We start from the raw sequence: 27,473 nt of genomic DNA, 5'->3' as shown, positions 1-27,473 counted from the left end.
TGTTGGAGAGCAAGCCTTTAACATAGCACTGTGGTTATGAAGGCCTCCTTTCTGGGCCCCTGTCCTTTCAGATCATGGCCACTCTTGGTCTCTGTGTGACCACCAGTGCTAGGAGGGGCTGATGCCCAGCATTTTGGATGATATGCTCAGAGACAATGATAAAATGTATGTGGGATTCCCATTAATTTCTGTTCAATGCCCTCATAGAGTTGTTTTACACATCCTTCCAGGTTTTATAGTTGTTTTCAGTGGTAAGATAAGTCCCGATGCCAGCTACTCCTTCATGGTTGGAATTTTCCCTCCCTAGATTCTAGGGAAGGAATGGTGAAAAATACAGGTCTATCCGAAGTCCTTCTTGGTCCTGTGTGGTCTCTGAGTGGACCATTAGGAGGTACAAGAACTCCTTTCTCTGCAATAACAATAGAGGGTAGAGCCCTTACTAAGTACCTCAAATTGGCCAAGGCATTGTTCTAAAGTACTTTATACATTAGGTACTTCACCTCCACACTTACTCTACAGCCTAGGGCTATAGTCATTCCCATTTCATAGTTGCAGAAACTGAGTCTCGGTGAGGCTATGACTTTCCCAAAGTCATATGGCTAAAAAGTGGAAAAGCTAATACTTGAACCGGAAGCAGTCTGACTGCCACATCTGCAGTATGAACCACTGTGCCACACTGCAACTGATGACGATCTCATGGGTTGTTCTACATGGAGAAAATTTTGTGGCAACAGAGCCTTGAAAACTGCAGCTTTTGTGTCAGGCTGCATTTGGGATGTTCAGGTTCTGCTGAAATCCTCTGGATTTCTTATGTTGATGTCCTCTCCTCTGCAGTACACCTGCCTCTACCTCTGCCCAGGCCACCCCATCTTTCACCCAAGCTCTTCCCTATCCTCACCAGGGCTTTTCTGCCTGCAGACTTCTTATCCAAACAGTAGCCAGACAGGAAAGGCAGGCATCTTGGTTGGAGAGAATAAAGAGGACTGGGGCCAAGAAAGCCAGGTCATCAACTAAAGGGCGAGGCAACCTGGAATGGGGAGGAGAACAACTCAGCAGACAACTACAGCCCCTCCAATGGGGATTCAAGAAAACTCCCAGCCCCGAGACTGGCAACCTACAAGGAATGGGCAGATATCGGCAAGACAGAGGCTCAAAGGAGCCCCTGCAGCCAGGGTAGGAGGTGATGGGGAAGTAGGGACCCTGTGACACACAGCCACTTCTTTGGGGGTATTTCCTTCATAGTGAGTTTGAACTCCTGCCCTGCTCTGATCAGCATATTCTTAAGCCTCAGTTTCTCCACCTAGGAATCCATTTAAGATTGACTTTAGCTTCACAGAAGAGAAACCCTAAGTAACGGTAACTTAAAGGAGACAGGATTTCTCAAGCAATGAGTAATTCACAGGTAAATGGTAATTAGGTTTGGCTTGGCAGCACAAGTCTTCAGAGCCTAGGAACCTATATCCTTCTCCTCGTGGCTCCAGTACAGCCATAAGAACTGCATCCCAGAAAGAAGAAAGGAAGGAAGGGTGAAAAGTACTACATCTCTTCCACTTGGTTTCCTAGAAGCCCCACCCAGTGACTTCTATTTATATTCCATTGGCCAGCTCCATCCACAAAGGAAGCTGGGAAGTGTAGTTTTATAAGCAAACACATTGTTACCCTGACAAAATTAGGATTATCTGTGTAATCAGAAGTCTCTGCCACCTGTGTGAATGGTGTTACTTCCTTCATTGTCCAGCCTTGACAAGAGGGTAAAATCAGATAATTCTGTGACATACCTGACAGCAACCTGGCTCACTGTATAGCAGCAGGTAGTCATGAATCTGGAGAACTTTTCTAATAACCCCCTCTAAGTACTGTCTTTACAAGAGCACGGCTTCTCTGGAACACTCACCAGGATCACCTGCTGGGTAAGGGCTCAATTCATCCTTCAGCATTGAATTGTATAAGCCCCTCCCAGGGAGACACCTAAAAGGAGAGGCTCTTGGGACAGAGCTGCAGCCTCTGTAAAGCCTGCCTTGGAGGAAGTTGACTCTCAACATCCTCATGTGGTGGGTGGAGGAATGGGCCTTTGGGCCTTGTGCCCAGACACTCTAAAGATGAGGCATTAGTGTACACACAGATGCTTATCTGCCCTGGCCAATCCCTTGCTTCTCTCTCTTTTGAGAGTTCTGCTTCTAGTGCCAGTTTCAGGGGTTCCCCTTTCTTCCTCAGCCATAAGAGGAGCTGGGCCTGATTGAGCTGACCATCATGATTGTGTTAATCGGGCTAGACCAGGTCTAGGAACAATTTGCAAACCTTAGTGGCCTAAGGTCAGAGAAGTTTATTTCTCCCTCCAGTAACTACCTCGAGGTGAGTGGTCAGGCTGGTGGGCAGCTCTGCTCCACCCAGGCACTCAGGGCCCAGGTACCTTCCACCTTGTGACTCTGCCAGCCCCCTAGCACTGTGTCCCTCTTGTTACGGTTGGTCACTGCCATGCCAGGGCTGCAGATAGGGAAATGAGAGGTGAGACAATGGCCAATGCCTAAGAGCTCCATCCAGAAGTAGCACCTCTCACTGCTGTTCTATTCTGCTGGAGAGAACTTAGTCACACTCCCAGTCCAGAGGATGGAACTGTGTCCCAAGCTTCATGTGTTTAGGAATGATTCTGTCATCAGAGAAGAAGAGAATAGATTTTCGTGGATGACTGGTGGTGTCTATCATAGTCCATACAACAAACATCATTTGTTTAAGTCCATTCCCATTACTATAACAAAATACCTGATAATGAGTACTTTATAAAGAAAAGAAGTGTATTTAGCTCACAGTTTTGGAAGACAAACAGCATGGCACCAGCTGTGAGGATTCCCCCAACTGTATCATTTCATGGTGAAAGACATCATGGTGGGAGCACATACAAGAGAGAGAGATCACATAGAAGGACAGGAAGCTAGAGAGAGAGGAGGGGCCAATATTGCTCTTTTTATAACAACTCATTGCACTAGAACTAACTGGGGCCCCACAAGAATTATTTAATTCCCTCTGAGTGACCTTGTACTAGGCTCTACCTCTTAAAGGTCCTACCACCTCAACACTGCCACAGTGAGGACCACGCCTCCAACATATGAACTCTTGTGGTATGAACCACATCCAAACCATAGCACCCTTCTTCCTTGTATATAAGAATAGGAAACTCACAGCAGGCAGTGGGCCAACAGTTAAGTCCTCCCAGGCAGAAGTTAGAAAGACCAAATGTCATTGCTATCAGAACTTTCCATATCCAAACCCAGGAACTGGAGAGATTCAGATAAGTTTCTAAGATCCTTCTCTTTCCCGAACTCTCATGGCTTGCTAACCAAAACTCAGGAACCTAACAGGTTTGGATCATACACTCCTGACTCAAATTCACTAAGATGACTCCCGTGGTCTGAAGTCAAGAGACAGTATTTGGATAGAGAGGACCTCAGCATCCCTGGCAGTGGTGGGGTAGGGGGTGGAATTTAGTTGGCTGCCTGTGGGAAACCCCATCTGCTATGCTCCCAGACCCAGCCTTGCTCCCTGAAGACCCATTCTTGTCTATCACCTGCTTGGCCATATTTGAAGTAGGTGTTGGGAAATGCATCCCAGTTTTCCACTAGGACTGGAAGTTGGAAGGTTGAAGGGTTATTTTAAGTCTTGATTGTCCACAGGCCTTTTTGTGCCAGGCTTCTGGTTTTTACCACATTATAACTCCCTCAAAGATTTGGCCAGTTTTTGATCTGTTGGCTTCCAATCTGTTCCATGGTCTGTAGCCACCACCCAAGTCCTTTTCTGGATGTGAAAGTCCTGCTCTATATCCTAGCTTCCTCATTCTGCCCATAACTCTCTTTCACCTGAGGCTACCTTTGATTGGCTGTGTGGCTGAGAAATCTTAACGGATCTTTGCAAAATTTTTTTTCCTTGTTTGGGATAGGATGCTACATGCCCAGGCTGACCTCAGACTTGTGATCCTCCTGCCTCTGGGATTGCAGGTGTGTACCACCATGCCAGCATAGAATGCTTTTGCAGCCATCTCATTTCTTCTCTTTGGTCCAAAAGCAATTTGCTTTTCCAGCACTGTAGAAGCCTTCCAAATCTGGTCTCTTCACCTCCCCTGCCACATCTAGTTTCAAAACTGACAGTTCTCACCTGATCTAGTTTCTTTCCTCAAAGGACTAAAAAAAGTTTATTTTTCTCCATTAACAGCTCAAATAAGTGCCCCAAGTGGGTGGGACACTCTGCCCCGTGCAGCCATTCAGAGACACAGACCTCTTCCACATTGTGGTTCCATCCTCTCCCCATCCCCAGACCTCATCATGACCTGCCTCCTGAGGTTGCTCCTCAAGGCGTGTGGCTCCAGCCAGAGGGAAGGGAGAACAAGAGGGAGACTCAGCCACTGGCCTAAAGTCTCCATCTCCAGGGCAGTGCATGAAGTTCCCTTCTGTGTCTTGAAACACTTTTACGTCCAAAGCCCACTATGCAACTACCGATAAAGGCCACCCATTTCCCAGAAGGAAAGGAAGCCTGGGAGACCTGCGGTGCTGGAGCCAAGTCCATGGACAGATTAAAAATGGAACTGGGGGCTCAGTTCTGGACCCCCACTTCTGTGCCCTCGCTGGAGACCCTAGAGCAGCTCTGGATCCTCTGTCACCCCATTAATCATAATAAATATTTACAGAAGGCTGGTGATACCCATCCCTTCTAGAAACTTCCAGTTTAGTGGGAGAGCTAGGCCATCAATGAACTCACAAGCAAAGACAGAAGTTCATACTGTGATAACCACATAGAGGGCGAGAATGGGGTCCTGGTGGAATAAATAATGGGAAGAGGCCTGGGACGGCACCTAGCAGAAATGGCATTGAAACTGAGACAAGCAGGCTTGGGCCAGGTTAAGAGAAGGAGGAAGGCGTGCACGGCTTGGGGAGGAGCGTGTGTAAAGACCCTGAGGGAGGAGGACGCAGGGGTCATTCTGACAGCTGCAAAGGTGGCTGCGCACACGAGCAAGGCAGAGTGGGGAGAGACAGAGCATCAGGTCTAGAGACACAGGGCCACGATGTGTTGAAATCACAGGCTCTGGAGCTGGGCTGCCTGAGTTCCAGTCCTGACTGTGGCTTAACAGCTGTGTGCCCGTGAGCAAAGCACCGAGTCCTCTGTGCTTCAGTTCCTTCCTCATTCGAGTCCCTCCCTACCTTAACAGGACCTGTGAGGACTGAGTGAGATGAGTTATGTTGAAATGCCTAAGATGCAGCCAGTCCTCAGTAGAGAACAGCTGCTCTGATTCTGAGCCATTTTTAGATGTTGGTCTTTATTCTGTGGATAATAGGGAATGTATTAATTAGGATTCCCTTGGTTGCAAGGGACAGCAACCCAACTCAGATGGCGTAAGCCAAGATAGAGGGATTTCTTGGCTCATTTAATTGAAAGATAGAGGTTTAGATGTGCCATCAGGCACAGCTGGATCTAGGCACACAGCATTGTCTGGACACAGACTCTTTCTCCTGAGGTGACTACATTCCCAGGCTGACTGTTTTCATCTGGGGCAAGGTGACCACTTAGTTCCCCTGGGTTTCTTGCTTGTCCCAATGCCAGTCTCCTGGAGGGCTCATGTTTTCCTGCCCCACCAGGTGTCCCCTCATCCCTGGGCTGACCATGACAGCAGTGGAGGGTGGTATGGAGTTATATTCCCAAACCTCCCAAATTTCTGCCCTGTGGCTGCAAGGGCCAGGGCTCTGCAGTACCAAGCCTGATGGGAAGAACGCCTAGCAGGTAAACAACACCCACATGGCCTCAGACAGCCATGGGAGGATCTGAACAGGGGAGGGGCAGGATCTCATGCTCCTCTGGAGATGATGGCTCTGTTTGCTGAACAGAGCAGAGAGAGGAGGAGGCCAGCCATGGAGATGGGGATCAGTGGCAGGAGACCAGGAGAGAGGGAGGGTAGTGCAGCCAGGTGGTAGCAGTGCAGCAGAAGTGGACAAGGGGCCACAGTGCCAGAGCACGTCAGTAGAATGACAGGGGTGGGACAAGCAGATTACAGGGTAAGAGCCAGGGTTTGGGCCTGAGCCATGGAGCTGGGGAGACTGGGGGAGGAGCAGGCTTGGGGGAAGGGAGAGAGGCTGGCTTTGGGGGGGATTGGGCTTGAGTGCCTGAAGACATCCATGGTGGTCTCACAGACATCTCTTTGTAGCATGGAATTCTACTTCTGGTTATTCTTCTCTGGTTTCTATGAAATATGAGAAAGATAAATAAATTGGATGATCCTGCTCTGCCCAGTAGAATGCCCTAGAACTAAGGGAGGTCTGTCCCTCCTCCCCCAGGAGACCTGGCACTGGACCAGCTTGCTGAGTTGCTCTTGGGAAAGGGGTCCCCTCGAACAGCATGGGTCCAGGCTAGTCCCTTCCTTAAGAGTCAGGAGCAGGAAGCAGCGTGGGACAGCCAATTAATGTCAGTCATACTCATGGGCCCTAGTGTCCAGGAACTGACAGCTGTGGTGAGAAAGAGGAGCACAGGATGAATGGGAGGAGATAGGGACAACCAAACTGTAGGCAGGCTGAGCAGGGCCTAGGGAGCAGAGGTCACAGGAGTTCAGAGAAGGCCAGCCAGCAGGGTTGGTGTTATTGGATTGGCTTCCAGGAGGCAGCTTCAGTATTCCAGGCAAAAAGACCACAGCCACAGGTATGGGGTGCAATCTTTCCCTGACAACCTCCTAAACTAGAACAGTATTCAGGGCATCCCTGAGCCACCAGACACCCCAAGGTCTTCAAGTGAGGGCTCAAGGTCCCCCCAGCCCTCCCTGATCACCTGAGGAAGAATGGGCTGCTCCCTCCACACTGTCCCTCACCTGGTCCCCACCTCTGAGGCAGCCCTAACCTAACACCCTGCCCTGCAGAGATTTTTTTTGGTAGGTGTCCCGAGCCTGCCCCTTTCCCCAAGGCAGTAAGTGCTGCTAACTCCCAGCACACGTGTGTGCATAGGGGATGCTGCTGGAGGGGTGAATGCATGCCAGAGCAGACAGCTCCCTGTCTGTGGAGGGGAGCACAGGTGGCTGGGAAGGGCTTGGCCTGGCCCTTCCTGGCTGCAGGAGGATGTGTGAGACTAGAGGGCCTGCCTGCTAGCTTCCTTCTCCATCCTGGGAAAGACGGGTGTGACAGCATCATCAGCCCAGCCTCCGTGGGCCTGGGTTGGCCCCTGAGCTGAGAGATCCCACGCTAGGAGTGAGCCGGGGAGTCAGCTTCCATCCATTAGGCTCACAGCCCAGGCTGCTCATGCTGAGCGGACACTCTGCTCTCAGGCCTGGTATCCACTTAGGCATTGTTAATATTTTACACCGCACAGTCAGGGAATCGATGTCTCGTTTATAGCTCAGTGTTTATGGGCAGTCATTGAAGCCTTCACTGGGAACTGAAAAGATGCTAAGGAGCATAAGGGAAACTGAGGCAGGGGGGCTTGGATGGGCAGCAGCCTCAGGAGAACCCTTGGGACAGCTTCCTTTGCATTCTCAGTTCTCTACCTCACCTGGCACATCTGTCACCCTGCACAGATGGGCACATACAGCTCTGAGGGTACATCATGAGGGGTCATCAGAGCCCATGTCACTGGACAGCCCTTATCCCATTCCATCCTTTTCACAAGCTCCACGAAAGGTGGATTATCACCCCCATTTTATGTATGAGGAAACTGGGGCTTAGAGCAGTTGTGGACTCCAGGGCTCTCTTTATGATGGAAGGTAACTAGCTGGCCATAGGGTAGGTTTTGGTCAGCACTAACATGTGTAAATTAGATTACAGGAAACCCTTGAATCTTCCTACTTTTAAACATTACAGCAAGTGAAGTGCTCCTCCCACTGGGCTGTCTTTGATGATCTTAGCCTCTCTGCATCCCGATTAACTGGAAATAAAATCTATGCATTTTAAAATAATCTCACCCACTCTCAGGCTTTCAACCAGGCATGTGCAATAGTAAGGTTGCACTGCGCAACTCCTCTCCACTTCAGTTTCCACGGGAACAGTCTGTTCCACAATCCAGAATGCTGCCCTCTTGGGTCATTCACTCTCTGGGTGTCAGTTTTCCCGCCTGTAAAATGGGGGATGAGAAATGCCCACTGGGGGAACCCTTTAAAGATTACAAGTAAATCCAAAGTCTCGGCCCACATATGCAAACTCCATCAGGGTCCCTTGGCAGCCCACCTACGTAAGGCACTCTGAGCCTGGAACAAAGTCCACGCTCACTGTTTGTTGAATGAATGAGTGAGTGGGCAGCAGAGACTCTGTAAAAGGAAGCTGCTACTATTCAGGCCTTAGATACACTCATAGTTGCATCTCCCTCCGCTAAAACAGCAGGAAGGATTTGTTTCTCAGCAGCCGGGCTTCCAGTCCGGTAAATCCCTGTCTGGCGAGGACAGCCGCGGTGCGCAGTGCCCGCTGGAGGGCAGCAGAGAGTCACAGCTCCGGCCAGGCAGTCCCCGGTGCCACTGTGCTCAGAGAATCCCGGGCTCCGCCCTGCCACGCCCCGTCCTCGCCTCTTCTCCTCTCCTTCCTCGCCCCGGCTTCTGTTCCCCTACCCAGTGGCCCCGGCAGGAAGAAAGCCAGCCACAAACTAATTAGCACGCCCTTGCACTGCCCGTGCGCCGCTCTCTGCAGCGGCTTAGCTCTTCCCGACAGCTGGAAAAGCAGATCTGTCCTTTACGGAGCGGAAAGTAGCTGTAAAGTCCGTGACTCCACCAAGATCATGCGGCAGAATCAGAACTTGAACTCAGTGCCGTAGGTTCTAATGCCGAAATCCGTGCTTCCTCCTAAAGCCTTGAGCGCACTCAGGTTTCCAGAACTGGAGAACTCTGGAAACCAACTTCTCCATTTTCAAAGGGGGGTCAGATCAGGACCAAGTTTAATCTCAGGCCGAGGGCTAAGGCTTGCGGAAAACATGCCGGGGAGAAAGGGCTTCCCGGATGCTCCGCAGGCCAACTCCGCGCGGGGTGGCCAAGGCCAACTCCGCACCCCTCCCACTGACTCCCCGCAGAGAGAGTTGCCCGGCTCGCTGTCCGGCCACTCGCCCCTACCCTGCGCTGGCGGGTGGGTGAAACCGCAGACCGCGCGGCCTCCCGGGGGCCGGGCAGCCCTGGCGACGCGCCAGGTTCCGTCCCAAGCTGGACCGCGCGGGGCGGGGCCGCCTCCCTCCGCCCCTTCCCGGGCTAGCACGCGGGGGGGCTGCAGGGGACGCCTCCCCCAGTGGTCGCCGCGCTTAGGCCAATGAGCGCGCGGAGAGCCGCGATGGAGCCTGGGGCGGCGGGGAGCGCCGGAGACCCCCGCCGCCGCCGCCGCCGCCACCGCCACCGTGGCCCCGCGCCCTCGGGGCAGGAGAGGGGGCGACAGAGGAGCGGTGCCCGCACAGGGTATGGAGGCGCCGCTGGACCGCGCTGGTACCCCGACCTGCGCTCCGCTCCACCGCGCTTCGAAGTTTGCCGGCTGAATCGGAAAGTTGCGCTCAGCCTAGGCCTCCGCGCCACCTCCAGCCTCTCGGCGCGTCCTGCTCGCTGCCGTCCTCCTCGGGGTCCCGGTCCCGCCAACCTCCGTAGCCCCGCCTGCCGGGGGCATGTGAGTAGCCGCCGCCCCGAGAGGCCGGGAGGGCTGCACCGGCCCCTGCGCCTCCCGAGGCAACGCGGGCTAGGGGTGCGCCCCCGCCCCAGACAGCCCCGGTCGCCATGGGCATCCAGGGCATGGAGCTGTGCGCTATGGCGGTGGTAGTGCTGCTGTTCATCGCCGTCCTCAAGCAGTTCGGTATCCTGGAGCCCATGTCCATGGAAGGTAACGTGTGGCCACCCACCCCCGTTGTCCTTTGTTAGGGGCCAGGTCTGTGGGGAGGGACCTGCACCCAGTCGCTCTGGTATGAAGGTCTGGAGAGGGGCTGTGCGCTGCGCTGGGAGGCCCAGGCCGCCTTGGTCGCCGCCCCCATCATGCTCTGAAGGGCTGGGCCTGGAATTAAGGGGGCAGAGAGGATTCAGATCCAAGGAGCCCCAAAAGAGACAGGGCTGCAGCGCTTAGAGTGTATGTGAGGTTCCGGTGACACCTTGAGCCGGCATTCCAGGATGTCCTAGGCCTGCTGGTCTGCGCTGCATCTGGCTTGGACCGCCAGGGGGGGGGGGGCAGGGTGAAGATGACTGGAAGGACCCTCAGCCCAAGGTGCCTGTCAGCAAGAATGATTGGAGACCTGTGCCCATGATGGGGCTGCCCTTTTGGTCCTCCTCGCGATAGTCAGTTCCCCCTTCTCAGGCAAAGCTCAGGCCCATGGGATCAGTAACCAGATCTGCAGGCGCCACTTTTGTGTCCCAATAAAATATTAACTGAGGAGACTGACCTGCTCTTAAATCAGCGGCAGACTACCTTCCTGGGACCCCTGACAATTGCCCTTGGACCCGCTTCTCACCTATTAGCAAGGCTTTATCAGTTCCAGGCAGGTTAGGAGGGCTCCAAGGCACATGTGGTTCCAAGAAGACCCTGACACCAGGTAATGTAGCCTCCATTTCCCCCTGTTCCAGAGATGCAGGTGTAGTTTGCACCCCTGGACTGTGGAGAAGGGGCTGGCCTGCACTGTCTCTGTCACCTGTGCCCCTCTGTGGTATCTCAGAGGAGGATGGGCATCCTGCCTGCCTCTGCTGACCTTGCCAGGCTCCAGCCCTTGGGACTGGAACTCTGAGGCCTGGGAGTGGAGGTGGGGGAGAACCTGCCTGTGTTCTGAGTTACCCAGCAACTCCTTAGACAGAGGTTTGCCCTAGCCCCTCAGAAAGGCTGCTGAGGGCAGGAAAGCGGACGGGGCCAGGTAGCAGGCTCCAGAAGCCAGGGCTGGCTTTTTGCCAGAAGTCCATGGCCACAGGCCCCCAAGAAGCCATTGGGTTCCCTCACACCTCTTTTTCTAGGTGAGGTCATGAGGCCCAGAGAGGAAGCACTTGCTCAAGGCAGCTCATGGTGCTACTGCCTTGAGCATTACGTTTTAGCTGGCGAAGCAAGTTGCCCAAGTCTGGCCTTCACTGACCGTGGCAGGGGAACTCTGTGACAGTGAACTTAGTGGGAAATACCATGCAGGCGCTTGGGGATGGGGCAGGGGTAGGGAGAGATGAACATTCCCCACTGCTGTGCCTCTGAGGATGTGTGCCTCCTGCAGGACATCTCTGTCCCCTCTCCCCTCCTGTGCTTTCCCATCAGGAGCCTGGGGGGGCCCAGGGGGTGATGGGTGCCCAGGGAAGCCATGACTCTCCATTGCACTTCCCTGTTTCCTGAGTCCTCCTGGGACCACCAGGAGCACTCTGCTTGTGCTGCAAAACCTTCCTAACTGAGCCATCTCTGGTGCAGGTATGGAACAGTCTGAAGTGGTTTACCTTTGTGATGTCTGAGGAGAAGGGATTTCTTTATAAGGTGGACAAGATATACAAGAGAGCAGATGGCTTTTTCAACCTCTTACAAAGCCACTTCAAGTTTGGAAGAATTTCCCTTTTCCAGTATATGTGCCTGCTTGTGTTCCTGGGAGTTCTGGAGTCTTGATGTGGGTGGGGGAGCACAGTCTGAGCCAGTCAGGCCTGAGTTGGGACCCTGTCATCTTCACAAAGTGGCTATAAAACCCGTATTGTGCTAAGCCTCAGTTGCACATCTGCAAAGTGGGGCTAATAGTAATTCCTGCCCTGTATGGCTGTGGCAGTCTTTTAACCAGTCAGTGGGGGCTTTAATGGTCCTCAGCATCATCTTTGGTGGGTAATAGTGCAGACTGTGAACCATCGCTATCCCCAATAACTAGGGAGGAGTGACTGCTTAAGAACTGTTTCAGGGTTGAAATCGTTCTCTCATGCAGCCACCCCCTGGTTGGGTCAGAGCGGGGGAGTTGTAAGTTCTAGATGTTCTGTATTGATGGGGAGTGGTGCCAACTGAGGCCCTGGAAGCACCCAAAGACCAGAAGTATCTAAGGGACTGTCAGATGAGCTGTGAGGAGCCCAGGCCAGCACATCCAGCTGGATGTGAGAACTGTGAGCTGTTCTCTGTGCTGCCTAGGGCAGAAAGGGGGCAGGTGCCCCAGGTCCCCTTCAGGCATGCACATTTGCAGTTGGCTATGTCTCTTGCTCTCTCTGAGCCTCTGAAGTTCTCATCTGTAAAATACCAGAGTTATGAGACCCTGGGGATTGTTAGGAACTGAAGGGGTGGAGCTGACCAGACAATCCAGGGAGCCATCTAGGGGATCCTATTTGGGCTTTAGGACCTGGACCTTTGTGGGGGCTGAGTTGAGGTCCTGAGGCTACTCTGGGTGATACCTGACAAGTACTATCGCATGTAGTGAGATCAGCGTCTGGGAGATCTATAAAGCCTCAAGATTAAGGCAACTTCCCAAGTTAGGGTGGGTTTTTTTGTTTTTATTTTTCCTGGAGGCTATAATACAATTTCTCCGGGGTTTGTATTCCCAAAAGATTCCAAGTCTGCCCCTGAGGCTCTTCACTGAGGGCACTAGACTTAGCCAAGCATCTCCCTCTCTGAGGTGCTGGTGACATAAAGGTCTTCCTTGTCCATACTTTCCCTGCAGGAGCCTGGACTCCCTGACACATGGGTTTTCTTCACAGCCTTATGTCCACCTTAGGGTACTGGCTCTTAGTTCCTTTGTCACTTCGTGATCTGTCTCCAACAGATGCCAGCCTCACAGGAGTGAGAATTTGTCCTGCCCACTGTAGTACCCTGAGCCTGGAACTGTGCCTGACACCAGGCAGCAGCTCTGTGAGGATTTGTTGATTTTGTGAGGGAATCTTGCCAACAAGGAGGGAGAGCTGGCACCTTCCCCTGTCCCTCTGCCCTGCCCCTGTCCATGAATCTGAGTCCAGATCTTGAGAACTCTGATCAGATGGGCACTGAGGGACTGCTGTGTGGCAGGGGAGCAGGTTCCACTGCTCTGAATGCACAGGCTGGGTTAAGTGTGGCTGGAGTGGGTGAGTGAGGAACTGTAGCAAGGGAGAAAGAGGAGGGGATCGCCAGGTTGTGTGGGGCATTGCCTCTTAATGGGGCTGGTCACCGTAATCATCTGGAGCATTGAACCCCAGCTCTCTGGGTGGAACCCAGACACTGGGACCTTAAGAAGCACCTCAGGAGATTCTTGTGTGAAGCCAGGGTTGAGAACATGGGTACCAGGCCTTCAGGATAGGCGTTCTCAAAATGTGATCCCTAGTCCAGCAGCATCAGCATCTCCCTGGGGCTTGTTAGAAATGTGTGTCATCAGGTCCCTTCCTCAAATCTACAGGATCTAGGTGTGGAACCCGATGGCTTGTCTGTTATCCAGTTTCAGGTGCTTCTGGGGCATGCCCCAGCTCTGTCAGGCATGGGCCTCTATCGGGACATTGGCTGTTATTCCTAGAGAAATCTGGAGTCATTAAAAGGTTCCAAACTGAAGCGTGAAGATGCCTTGAATTATAGCAGATACCCCTGGTGGCCCTGAGGTGAGAGATGTTTGGTAGGGACCCTAGTCGAGATCCTATCAGGGGTGTTTGCAGTTGTGTAGGAAGGGAACAGCTGTGGGGTGGGAGAAGTGGGCAAGTTCTAGCTCTGCTTCTAAGGAAGGGCTGTTAGTGTTTGTCATGAGGAGAAGAGGGGTCAAAGAAGTGGAAAGTGGACCTACCATCTGCAGACATGGGAAAGACTCAGGGGAGGCACAGGTTTGTGGGGGTAATCAGTAGTTCTGACTAGATCTGGTAAATTTGAAAAGTGTCAGTTTCCCTTCACAAATGGAATACCTCAAATCATCACCAACTTACTATTCTTTAGTTCTGTAGGTCAAGAGCCTGCATAGACTTTGCTGGCCTAAGAGTAGGGCTGCACTTCTGGCCTCCTGGAGGTTCTTGGGAAGAATCTATCCCTTGTCCTTTTCAGCTTGTAGCTGTTTCTCCTTGGCTCATGGCCTCTGCCTCCAACTTCAGAGGCAGAAAATTTTGTTTTGTTTTTTTGGCAGTACTGGGGTTTGAACTCAGGGTTTCATGCTTGCTAGGGAAGAGCTCTACCACTTCAGCCATATCCCAGGCCCTTTTTGCTTTAGTTATTTTTCAAGTAGGGTTCTGTGTTTATGCCAAGTGGGCCTGGACCAGGGTCCTCCCCAGCTCTACCTTCTAAGTAGCTAGGATTGCAGTTGTGAGCCATGTGTTCAGCCTCCTTCCTCTGTTAAGGACCCGTGTGATAACACTGGGCCCATCTGGACAATACAAGGTTCTTCGCCTATTTTAAGGTCAGCTGAATACCCTTTTGCCACGTGACAAGACGTATTCATAGGTTTCAGGCGTTAGGACATGGACAGATTTAGGGAAGCATTATTCTGCCTAGCACGGTATCTAGTGGAGCCATCAAAGAGGTGGAGAGATACACTTTCCTGCTTTTCAGAGGAGCAGCATGGCCTGGAGAGAGAAGCTTACAAGACATCAGCCTGTGGTTGGTACATAGCCATGTGAGACTAGGGTATCACTGGGGAGTGGGTAAGACAGAAAAAGGACCAGATTCAAGGGCTGGGCTCACTGTGGCATCATTAGGTCAGGGAAAAGGAGTGGCCCCAGAGGTTAGAGAAATGCAGGAGAGCTGTGCTCTGGAAGTCAAAGAGAGGAGGAGTGGTGGGCAGCGCAGAAGCATTCCTCCAATCCCAGGCCGGATGCTGCTGACCAGGTGGTTATAAGCCCCAGACATCTGTGACTCCAAGTTACCTGAGGATGAGACCCTACCTCCAGATGCAATAGCCTCTCCTGGACTCTCTGCTGCCTGCCAGCCCTCCCTCCCCTGCCTGAGTTGACTGGCCAGGCCGGGGGCGGGGAGGACTCTAACCCTTGGGCAGGTGTCATTATGACTGCTGACCAGACCTCCAAGAGGGACAGCTTCTCTCGTGGAGTCTATGCAGCCTGGGTGTCCTGTAGGAGACCTGTGTCCCTGACTGAAGAGGTGTGCACCTGTCAAGTCTGTGATTTTTAGATTCCTAGATGTCTGCCCCCCAAACTTGGCATTCTGTCCCAGTCCCTGTAACCCAAGCATGGGTCACATGGGTCAGTGAGCACATCCCGGATGTGTGTTAGGGAGTAGATAAGAACTCCCCAACTGGCAGAATCAGATTCTTGCTGGGGCAGGGGGGATAGTCTAGTAGACAGTTAAGCCCCACATGTAAAATGAGTGAGCTATGGTCAAGACCACAGAGGGCAAAGCTTCGAGCCCTGAGGAGGGGAGGAGATGCTTCTCACATGGAGAGGTGGAGGTGGGGGCTCTCCTCAGCATCCAGGCAGCACCCCGGAGCCTGACTCTCCCTGGAAGGGCCTTTAGGGCCAGGTATGGATTCAGAGGCTTGGAGAAGGGAAGCAACAGTGCTGGCCTGATGATGCTGGAGCCTAGCGCCCTGACTGGGGATCCCGCTGGATGCATCTCCCCAGGCTCCCTACACTTCTGGCTGGGAAGAAGTGCATTAACCTCCTCGAGCCTCACTTCCTTCTTCAAAGCAGGGATCACAGATGCTTTTCCCGTCTAGTTCATAGGGGTGGCTGAGCTGACAATGGTTTGAAAAGTGAAAGGAGGGGATCAGATCCAGAGGTTGCTGGTGGGCAGAGCAAAGTGAGAGCACAGGGACCTATGTGTACCTGCTGATGGCCCAGAGTGTGGCCAGCACAGCCAACAGCGGGTGTGGAGCAGGTTAGCCCGTTGTCTGTGGCTAATAACAAAATACCAGTCTGGGTGAGTTATAAAGAAAGGAGGCGTATTGGCTCCCTTGTCTGAAGCTGCAAGGTCAAGGGCTGAACCTGGTGATGGCTTCTTGCTGGTGGAGTTCTCAGGGGGCACAGGGCATCAAATGGTGAGACGGAGAACATGCGTACATGTGTGTCTCTTCTGCTCTCTCCCTTCTTATAAAGCCACCAAGATTTTATCATGGGGACCCCATCCTGATGACCTTATTTAATCCTAATCACCTCCCAAGGACTCCACCTCGAAGCATCATGGTTGAGTGAAGTTTCCACCCTCTTCGTACCTCACAGCGGGCGTGGAAATTCAATGTGAAGCCTTAGGAGACACCCTGGAGCCACATCCGAACATGTTAATTACATATCATTGTCAGCACACACTTTTGGGCACCCATTGTATGCCAGGTAGGATGAGACCACCAAGAGCTCAAGTAATTCAGGGTCTTGGCCACCGTGAAGATGCCCTCTGCGGGGAGGTTCCCTCCAGGTGGAGTGGGGTTGGGATCCAGGGTAAGGCAGGTGACCTAGCAGAGGTGTGAGGTGTGTTGGGGAGGTGGGAGTTCACACAATCCAGAATACCCAGATCCTGGCCCACTGCCCCTGCTCCTTCCTCCTCAGATATGGCCCCAGTCTCTCTTCAGCTGTCCTCTGTGCACTGCCACCTACAGCAGCTGGCCTTGCATAGATCACCTGGGGTCCTACTGGGTCCACAGCCAACTGTGGCTCATAGCAGGCCTGAGGGGCTGCTGTCATTTTTTCTGCTCTTTCTTTCCCTTTCCCCCCATCCCTCTCCTCCCTTTAATGTGGAGAGACCAGTTACCAGGGCTTGCATGTGTTTTGAGTGTGTCCTCCCAAATGTTTGCATGCTAGAGGCTAGGTCCTGTGTGTGGTGTTGAGGTGGTGGGATTTTAAAGATGTGGGGGCTAGTGGAAGATGGCTAGACCATTGGGGGTGCTGCCCTCAAAGGGATTAATGTAGTTCTCATAGGCTCCTGGTTAGTTTCCACAAGAGTAGGAGCAAAAAGAGCAAGCCTGGCTCTGCATCTGGCTTCTACTGTGTTGTGATACAGCCAGGGGGACACTTGCCAAGACAGTGACACCATGCTATTTGGGCCCCTAGTCACCAGAATTGTGAGCCAAATAAACTCTTTATAAAGTACCCAACCTTGGGTATTTTGTTACAGCGACATAATATGGACTATGACACCAGTGGCAGTGTTCTAAGTGTCCTGGATGCCCTTTTCCATGGCAGACTTTGCCACCATTTATAAACTGCAAGTCTGCAGGACTCTGAAACTCTTTGGAAGGAGTTTCCAGATCTGGTTTGCTGGTGACAGTGAGAAGAGCCAGTGCCTAGTGAGTATTCTCCCTGTGCTGGGCACTTTGGGCATAATTTTGTGTCAGCAGCAGGCCCATTTTATAGATGAGAAAACTGAGGCTCAGGGATGCTGAATGACTGTCCTGAGGTCACCCAACCAGGGAACAGCAGAGGCAGGACCGTTCAGAACACTATGCATCCTGGAGGATGTATCTCTAACTGCAAGGCAAGGGAACCACTGGACACAGCCAGGTGTGTAAGTGCGTCCCAGCATCTTCCAGAGCAGGTGTCAGGAGCCCAAAGCAGAGTTTGCTGTCTGGATCCAAATCCTGAGTGGAACCAATGCCTCTGCTAGAGCTGTCATTAAAGACTAAACATGACACTGTGTGCAGAGCTCGTGAACAGGACTCACATAAAGTAGGTGTGTTGGAAGTATAAACTCTTCTTCTTCCTTGCCAAAAGTGTCCCAGCCCAAGTTCTCCCACAGTCCATGTCACTAACTGTGCAGAAGAAGGAAGTGGGAGAGGAAAAAGCAGCCACTTCATCGAGTTCAGCATCCTTCATCATGTACCCTGCAAGATCAGGTTCCTGGAGCCTGCTGTCTAGAGGGTTGCTGGGCCAGGCTGAGGAAAGGCAGGGACTGAGGTAGGCTCCTGCTTTGTGGGTGACAGCTGCAGGAGAGGACATTGGCTGGAGCTTGAGGCTGGATGTTGCTCTGGGCTGGAAGACTTGGTCAAGGCCACCTCCCTCCCCAGGTCAGCAGCTTGACTATCCAAGACCTTGATAGAGGAGTAGTATCAAGGCCATTTAGTTGCAGAATCTCAAAGGGAGATAGGATATTCCCCCAAAGGCCCATTGGTTACCTGTCTGTGCACTGTTGGGAGGTGGTAGAAGCTTTGGGAGGTGGGGCCTAGTGTAAGGAAGTTAGGTCATTGGGGGCATGCCCTTAAGAGGGATAGTGGGACCCTGGCTCCTCCTTTTTCTCTCTTTTTGCTTTCCTGCCACCATGAAATGAACAAGCTGCTTCCACTGCCACAGGCCCAAAGCAACAGGACCAAGCAACCTAAAACCCTTGAAAGTGTGAGCCAAAATAAACCTTTCCTCCTTATAAATTGCTTATCTCAGGCATTTTATCATAATGATGGAAAACTAACACAGAAGACTTGCATAGACATCCAAGGCAGGTCTTGACAGGTAAAAGGGGCAGCTCAGACTGAAAGGAAAGTCTGGCCTATGGCCTTCCCTTCCTCCACAGCAGTCTCTAGAGTCCTCTGTGGGACCCAAGGACTGTGAGCCACCTGACCAGCAGGGACTAAGTGAGGGTTGAGACCAGGCAGGCATGGGGAGCCCCATTTCAGTGCATGCTCCTCCTTCCCAAGTCCTTATGAATTGTCACCCAAAAGCTGGGCTCTAATACCCCTCAGAGCTGGCCTTGGGCCAGTAGTTAGGGCTGCTTTCTCCCCTCGTCTCCAGAGGACTCAGTGCACAGCTGTGAGGGGCATATTGTGACAGTCACTAGTGTAGGGATCACATTATGGCCTTCAGAGACAGGGCTGCAAGGATCCTGGGGTCCCCACAGTAAATCCAATTAAACCTTGCATTTAAGGTGACATCAGTGTAAGGACATCTGTGGACTGTACCCTTCACGATCACTGGGCGCTTTTTGAAAGACAGATTCAATCACACTGTGTTAGGTGCTCCCTGCCTTGCTGGCTGCTGTCCCCCTGGCCCCTGCCTCTCTGGTGACCCAGGAAGGAACTAGTCAGTCCTATGGCCCTGCGAGCTTCACTGCTCATGGCTCCTACACCAAGCACAGTCGTGCACAGTGACTATGGGATGCATGAGTATGCCACAGCACATCAGGGGACCCTTGCCCAGCAGGCCTGAGGAGCAGGGAGGGGCAGTGTTTGAGTGTTGGGGTCAAGGGCATCAAGTGTCAGTGAGTGTGGACCGAGCCTTGGAGTCTGCTGTAAAGGACAGTGATGGCCGGTGGGCAGCCACATGGGAGAAGGCTTGAAGGAATCTGCTGTTTTTGCTTTTTCCCTGGTTGTGGCAAGCTGCAGGGAGACCTGGGGGCAGCAGCTCAGAGGTGTCAGGCACTCCAGAGAAGTAGCTGAGCTGGGCCAAAAGTACCCCTTTCCCCACCCCTGGTGCATCTCAGCTAAGCCAATCAAAGGTTTGGAGGCACCCATCTTGAGCCTCTGCGGTGGGTCACACACAGAGGGGAACTGTGAGGTGCAGAGCAGAGCTCTGGACTGTGACTTTGACACATTGGAAAGAAAGCCCAGCTTGTAATCTTTCAGGCTACTGTGCAGCTTTGAAGGACTGAACTTTAAAACATCAAGAAAACCCTCATGCTCCAGGCAGGCATCACAGTGCAATCCTGTAATCCCAGCACTCAGGAGGCAGAGAAAGGAGGATCATGAGTTCAAGGCCAGCCTGGGCTATCAAGAATAAACAAACAAACTTTAAAAGCTTAAACTACAGAGGGAGGGAGGGGGAAAAAACTCTTCATGCAGTGGAGGCGGTGCGGGGGTGGTTCAGAGGTGGCACAGTGTGTGTGGATTGAGCGTGGTGGGGAGGGGAATGCTCAGGGTTTGGGCTGGGAAGGCTGTGGGTGGAGCAGGTCTCTGTTCCTTGGGGCATCTCCTAGATATCCAAATGCAGTTGACACACAAGCAAGTGAGTGTGGTGCTCAGGGAACAACCAGCCCGTATGGCCCCATGAACTTGACTTTGTAAGTAACTTTCAGATCTTGAAAATGTTCTCCCACTGAGCTACATCCCAGCCCCAAATCCGTCATTTTGATGTAATTGGATTCATCAGTTTTTTTCCCTTTGTGGCTTGTGCTTTTGAAGTTTTCAGAAATCTTTCTCCACAAGAGAGGTTTCCATCCCATTTTATTTTAATTCTGTAGCTTACCTTGCACACATGTGACTGATTCATCTGGAGTTGGTTATTGCATGTGTGTGAAGAAGGAAGGTAGATTTGTTTTCTTCATACAGTGATCGGTCTCCTGACACCTTCTCCTCAGCCTGAGCTTTCCGCACATCCTCGTGAACTTCCCTTCAATGCCTCAAGTCCCTGAGCTCGCTGCTCTGTTTGTTGGTGTTTGTTCTGGTGCCAGTCGCACGATTTTTACTCCAGGGACTGTGTAATACATATTACTCTCTGAGAGGGAAACCCCTTTTCTCTTATCTTTTAGGTTTTTATAGATTTTTTTTTATTCTTCCATATTTACTTCAGTGTAAGTTTATCACAGTTCTCACAGTGCCGGGGATGAAACCTAAGGCCTTGAAGTGCTATGTAAGCACTTTAGCACCGAGCCCTGGGTTTTCTAAAACTGGGATTGCATAATTTACTTACAGATTACTTTTGGAAGTATGACATATTTATAATATTATGTGGCCCTATCTAAGATGGAATAGCTCATTTATTTAAATTATCTTGCTGTTAAAGGTCCTTTGAGTTTTGGTTAATATTCACATACTTTTTAGTTTTATTGCTAATATGAGTATCATCTTGTTATTTTTTAGTACATTTTCTAGGTGATCATTACTGGTGTAGAAAACTGCTACTGATTTTCATAAATTAATCTTGCATCTGGCAACCTTGCTGAACTCTTACAAAAAGAATCATCTTTTGGCCCCTGCAGGGCTTGCCATCTAAAATAATGTGAGTTTTATTCGTTACTTCCCAATGCTTCCATTATTAATTTTTTAAATTGAAATAATTTAATTACAGCAGTGGCAAGACATTGATTAGTGGTGATTGTAGCAAATCTTGCCCCAAATCTTAAAGAGAGTGTGTCTGAGCTTTCATCATTAGATGTGATATTTTCTGTAAATATTTATGTAAATGTGTGTTTTGCAAATATAAACTCTGTCAAGTTAAGGGAATTCTCTTTGGCCCCTAGTTTGCTGAGAGTTCTATTTCATTTATTTAATTATAAATAAATGTGGACACCTGTCAAATGTTGGTGGCTCATGCCTGTAATCCTAGCTACTTGGGGACTGAAATTGGGAAGATCCTGATTTGAGGCCAGCTGGGCAAAAAAAGTTCACAAGACCCCATCTCATCAGAAGAAAAGCTGGCCGTGGTGGTGTACCTGTCATCCTAGCTAAGGTGGGAAGCATTAATAGATGATTGTGTTCCAGACAAGCCTGGGCAAAAAGTGAGATCTTATCTCCAAAATAACCACAACAAAAAGGGCTGCCAGTGTGGCTCAGGCAGTAGAGTTCCTGCCTAGCAAATGTAAAGACCTGAGTTCAAACCCCAGTTCTACAAAAAAATAAATAAAAGAAAGAAAAAGATTTTCACATATTTTCTATTCTTCTACTCTTCCAGATAAAACCTTATTCATTATGTACTTTTTAAAAAATGCAGTAGAATTCAGTTAGCAAACATTTTGTTTAGCGGGGTTACATCTATCTTCAAAAGTGAGATAGGCATGTGATTTTCATCCACACACTACCCTTATATGAATTTTTTGAAGTCAAAATTACTGCATCAGCCACCAGATTAATAATGGAGAGATCACTGGTGATCCTTTTAAGAGCCGTTTGCTTGGAGTGGAGGAAGTCCAAGGAAGAACAGGAAGTGAGGAAGTGAAGTCAGGGAGGTAAAGAAGATGAGAAAAAGGCTTAGGGGGAAATAGAGTCAAGGAAGTTGTCATTGTCATCATTTTTTAATGGAAGAAATAGCAGCAGGTTTGGTATTTTTGTCTTATTTTGCTTGCTGGCCCTCAGGAGCGAGGATTTAGAAATTACATTCTTTAGTTTATTATTGGCCTTGACCCATTTAAAACATCTTTCTTCTTTTACTTTCCCCCTTTTATTCCCCCATTTCCTCCTGCTCTATAGGCAATTATTCTAATTTTCATTTCATTCTAATTTTTCCAATGTAAAATTCATCGTTTTTGGTGTTCAGTTCTATGAATTTTTTTTCTTTTTCTTTTTTTTTTAGTTTGACAAATGCGCAGTGCTGTATCCACTACCACAGTCAAGATTTAGGACAGACTAGCCTCCACAAAACATCCCCTCCGGCTGCCCTTTCATTATCAGCCCCTCTCTTGGCCCTCAGCTCCTGGCAGCCGAGAATCAGGTGTCGGGGATCGAGGATCGGGTTCTTCCCTATAGTTTTCTATAATGTTATCTTTTCCAGACTATCATGTAAATGGAGTCATTTTATTTAGTCTCTTGAGTCTGTATTCTTACACTGAACTCCTGCATTTGAGATTCATTCTTGTTCTTGCACATTTCAGTAGTTTTGGTTGCTGTGTAGTGTCCACTGTGTGGATATGCCACCCTTTATTCATGCACTGGCTAGAGGACATATGGCTTTTTCTAGTTTTGAGCAATTGTGAATAAAGTTGACATAAACATGTGCGTAACTGTTGTTGAGGGAACATAATAGGTTTCATTTCATTTGGGTAAATAGCCAGGAATGGGAGTGCTGGGTCCTATAGTCCATGTATGTGTATAAGAAACTTCCCAACCAATTTCCAGAGTGACAGTACCATTCTTCACCCCCATCAGCAAAGTGAACCAGTTCTAGTTGCTCTGCATTCTTGCCACCCTTTGATATGGTCATGTCTGTTATTTAAGCATTTGTAATAGGTGTATGTAGTATTTCATTGAGGTTTTAATTTGTATTTCCCAATGGAGAAGGATGTGATGAAACATCTTTATGTGTTTTTCCATATGTTCTCTGCAGTGAAGTGTTTGATCTATTATTTTGGCCATTTATTAATTTGGGTTCTTTATTTTCCAACTGCTGAGTCTTGAGAGTTCTTTATATATTCTGGATATCCTTTGTCAAATATGTGATTTGCAAACATTTATCCTAGTCTATGTTTATGTTTTTTATGTAGCAATATCTTTATTCTTCTTTTGCAATTTTGTTTTACATATTCTAGTTCCTCTTTCTATATAAATCTTAGGATACTCTGTCTAAATGTTCAAGAAAACTCCCTGAGATTTTGATAGGAATTGTGTTAAACCTGCAGATCATTTAGGAGATATTTATATTTTATGGCATTGAGTCTTCCAGTCCATGAACATGGTATATCTCTTTGTTTATTTAAATCTTCTGTGATTTTTTTCACCAGCACTTTGTAGTTTCTGGCAAATGGATATGTACATGTCTTGCTCACTGTATACCAAAAGCATTTCATTGGTGGGGCAAGTGATTGTACCAAGGATTGTTTTTTTATTTTGGTTACTTTTTTTCCACATGTGTAAAAGATTTTTATTCCAACTTAATTTGTATTCCAAAAGTAATTATAAACTATTTACTTCTTTATAGAAAAGGTGACTTAAAACTTTAATGCAAGTTATAAAAACTTAATGAATTTGCAGGTCAAAATGGGCTAGTTACTTGGGGAAACAAAATTTTAAATCACCATTTTCCACCTCCACACAAAGGCCAGTCTTCTAGCCAGGTGCCAGGGCTCACAACTGTAATCCTAGCTACTTGGGAGGCTAAGATCAGGAGGATCATGGTTCTAGGCCAGCCCAGACAAAAATGTGTGTGAAACCCATTGAAATGGAAAAGAGCTGGACATGGTGGCATGTACCTGTCATCCCAGCGAGGGAGGGAAGCATAAAATAGGAAAATTGTAATCCAGGCTGGCCTGGACCAAGTGAGACCCAATCTCCAAAATAATCAGAGCAAAATGGGGTAGAGGCATGACTCAAGTTGTAGAGTGCCTGCCTTGCAAGCACAAAGCCTGGAGTTCAAATCCCAGTACTACCAAAAAGAATGGATAATCTTTTCCTTAGGGATCTGCCATGCTGCAGTGCAGGAAAGCACTGAGACCTGAGTAAACAGAAAAGTTGACGAGCTCTACCAGCCCCAGACCAAAACTTTCCCATGCCTGCTCGTAGTGGCAAACAGCAACCACATCTTCAAAGCATCAACCTTTTTACCCCCCTAGCTTCTCTCACACAATTTGTGTCTTTGCCATGCCATTCCTGTACATGCTCGAGTTTGTCTCCATGCATGCTAACAGCAAACATAGTTTCTGTCACTTGTAGTGGTTTCATCAAGCTCTCCTACTGGATGGAGACTGGCCTCCTTCCTGACCAATAATCACGGTTGTTGTGAGCACGTTTTCCATCTGCCTGGGACAAAGCCCACGCCTAGAGCCTTCATGCAAAGTTTCACTGTCCATAAGCTTCCAGGCAGCACAGAACGCCCCCACCATCCTTGCCCTTCCCCATGTTAGCTTCAAAAGCAGATACAAGACACAAAAATCGAGAGCTTCTGTTTTATCACCACTACAGTTCAGAAGACCTCTGCTATAGTTTGAACATCCCTACCAAAACTCATGTTGAAATTTAATCCCTGTTATGAGGTATTAAGAGGTGACACCAGATCATGAAGAGATGATTGGATCGTCAGCATTCTGCCCTCATTAATGAATCATCTTCTCATGGATTAATGGATTAGTGAATTAATGGGCTATTGCAGGAATGGCTTTATTACAAAAGCAGCTCTGTCTGGCTTGCTTGCCCTATGGTTGGTGCCCTGGACTTCCCAGTCTCCACAACTATGAGTTGAATAAATCTCTCTTTATAAATTGCCCAGTCTATGACATTCTGCTATAGCAATAGAAAATGGGCTAAGACAACCCCTTTGCCTTAATTTTGTTTTCTAATTGCACATTGCTGGTCTATAGAAATATGATTGATTTTCGTATGTTGACTTTGTTTTCTTGTGACCTTGCTAACCTCACTTATTAGAAAGTTGGGGGTGGGGGTTGTGCTTGTTTTGTTTTTTGTATCCTTTAAATTATCTATATAGACCTCATCTGCAAGTACATATGGTTAGTTTTTTCTTTCTAATCTAATCTGTATTTCCTTCCTTCCTTCCTTCTTCCTTCCTTTCTTCTGTCCTTTCCTTCTTTTGTTCTTTTTCTTTATTCCTCTGGTGCGGACTTTCCATATGATGTTGAATAGGAGCGGGGAAAGTTTGATGTTAACTATAGATTTTTTTTGTAGTGTGAAGTTCATATTTTTTTCATGATAGATGTTGAATTTTGCCAAATGCTTTTATGCATTAATTGACACTATCAGGTTAATTGATTTCTTCTTTAAACTATTAATAGGGTAGATTGGGTTGATGTATTTTTCAGATATTGAATCACTGTCACATTCCTGGAAGATTCTACTTTGTATGATGAATTATTCTTTTTATAAATCCAAGGATTCTGTTGCAAATATTTGGTTCAAAAATTTGCACCTATATTCATGAGGAATCGGCCAGGACTGGTCAAATTATCTTCTTCATCTTGAGTAAATGTGAGTATTTTGTGACTTTTGAGGAATTCATCCATTTTATCAAAGTCATTGGTTTTTTAAATCTTTTTCCTGTTTCTTTCTTCTACTACCTTTGTGTTTAATTTGCTCTTTATTTCCAGTTTCTTAAAGGGGAACCTAACTTTGATCATTTTAAACTTTTCTCATTTTCTAAAATAGGCATTTAATGCTTAAAATTTCCCTCTCAGTACTGATTTAGCTGCACACCACAATTTTGATAGTTTTATCTTTTCATTTGTATTCAATTCAAAGTGCTCCTGTTAGTTTCCCATCATTCCTTGCACATCTGGCTGTCCCTCGATCCTAAAGTGCTTCCTTTAGCATTTCTCATAGTGCAGTTCTGCTGGTAACAAATTCTCTCTCATTCACTTAACTGAAATGCCTTTATTTTACCCTCCTTTTTGGAGGATATTATCACTGTATAAAGAACTCTAGGTTAATATATATTTTTTTCTTTCAGCAGTGTAAAAGTTTTTTTCCATTGTTTTGTTATCCACCATTTCTCATGGGAAATCAGCTATCCATCTTGTGTGTGGTCTGTAGATTTTGTAGAAGTTGCCTTTTTATCTTGGCTTCATCAGTTTTATCATGTTGCTCCTAAGTGTGGTTTTCTTTTTATTTGGCCTGCTTGAAGTTCACTGAATTTCTTGATCTGTAGATTGATATTTTTCAATAAATTTTGGCACACTTTAGTCACTGTTTGTTCTTCTTTTTATGTTCCAATTTCTCTTTCCCCTGCTTTTGGTATTATAAGATAGATAAACAGGTAGATATTGGGCTGCTTGATACTGTCATTGACAGTATCTCTTCAATTCCTACTGGTCTTTAAGTTCACTGACCTAGTCTTCTGTAGTATCCACTTTTTTTTTCAAGTTCATCAAATAACAAGACAGAATCTCTCTTCATAGCCCAACCTGGCTTGAACTTCTGATCCTCCTGCCTCTATCTTCAAATGAATTTTTAATTTTAGATACTGTATTTTGTTTTGTTTTGCTTTGTGTGGTACCAGGGTTGGAACTCAGGGCCTCATGCTTGAACTCAGATACTCTACCACTTGAGTCACTCCACCAGCCTCCACCAGCCCTTAGATACTGTTCATGTTTAGAAACTTCATCGTTCTTGCTCTATTTGGTTCTTTTTTTTAAATAGATTTATTTTTCTACTGGGATTCACATCTCTTGTTCTTTGCTTTCCTTTAATTCTTTCAACATGTAGATAATAGTTTTAAAATAATTTGAATGATAAAATCTAATAACTCTGATCATCCTTTTATTTCTTTATTGGGGCCATACTTTCCTACTTCTTCTCATGCCTTTAAATTCTTTATTTTATGTTGGACATTGTGGGCTGGAGGTATGGCTCAAAGGGTAGAGCACCTGCTTTGTAAGCATGAAGTCCTGAGTTTAAACCACCAGTACTGCCAAAAAAATCATATGTTGGACATTGTACATGGTATGCTGTTAGGAAATCTGTCTTAATATAAATGCTGAATTTTGGTTTGGCAGACAGTTATATTACTGGCAAATCCACTTGATCTTCACAGAGTTTATGTTAGGCTTTGTTAGAGTAGGTTTGTGATTACTTTGCCTTAAACTCAAACCTAGGTATAGAACATACCCTCAGTCAATGGCAGGGTCCTTACCCCTACAGCAGGACTTTTTGGAATTCCAGCTAAACACCTGGGAGCTTACGGTGGTATCTCCATTCTGCCTGAGCTCATAGCCTAATTATTCCTACCCCTGCAGGAATTCTGCTATGTCCTTTTAGGTTTCTGTCCCCCTACTTTTCCACCTTCTAGTAGCTCTGTTCCTGTGTTCCTTAGACATGTGTAGCCCAGACTTTGGCCCAAGCACCAAGGGGAAGCCCCACACAGACTTCTGGGGCCACTCCTTCTCTTCAGAACTCTGCTCCGAAAATTCCACCTGCCTCAGTAACCCCACACTGGTCAGCTAAGCAAGACTGCTGCTCCCTGGATTGTGTCCCACCTCCCTGAGCCATGGTCTGGAAAGTATCTCCAGGGAGGTAGACAGAAAGTGGATCTCACTTCAGTTTTCCTTCTCTTAAAATCCATAGCCCCGTTCTATAGTCCAAACCTGAAAGCACTTGCCTCACATAATTCTTCC

At 48.5% G+C, this 27,473-nt stretch overlaps 1 protein-coding gene across 4 annotated transcripts in view; it reads left to right on the top strand.

The window, feature by feature from the left end:
* Kcnip3 (potassium voltage-gated channel interacting protein 3) overlaps positions 1 to 27,473 on the top strand; it is a 75,228-nt gene that overhangs the window by 35,046 nt on the left and 12,709 nt on the right. Inside the window, exon 1 of one of the 4 annotated variants that reach the window (XM_020185112.2) lies at positions 9,657 to 9,797. The exons of the other annotated variants lie outside the window; for them this stretch is intronic. Within the exon in view, the coding sequence (XP_020040701.1) occupies positions 9,695 to 9,797 (103 nt within the window). The 5' untranslated portion in view covers positions 9,657 to 9,694. Of the gene's footprint in view, positions 1 to 9,656; positions 9,798 to 27,473 lie in introns of those variants that run through there. 4 annotated transcript variants of the gene reach the window in all.

The sequence above is a fragment of the Castor canadensis genome, chromosome 12 (genome assembly GCF_047511655.1).
Source record: "Castor canadensis chromosome 12, mCasCan1.hap1v2, whole genome shotgun sequence".
Lineage (NCBI taxonomy): Eukaryota > Metazoa > Chordata > Mammalia > Rodentia > Castoridae > Castor > Castor canadensis.
This window is presented reverse-complemented; position numbering and strand designations above follow the sequence as displayed.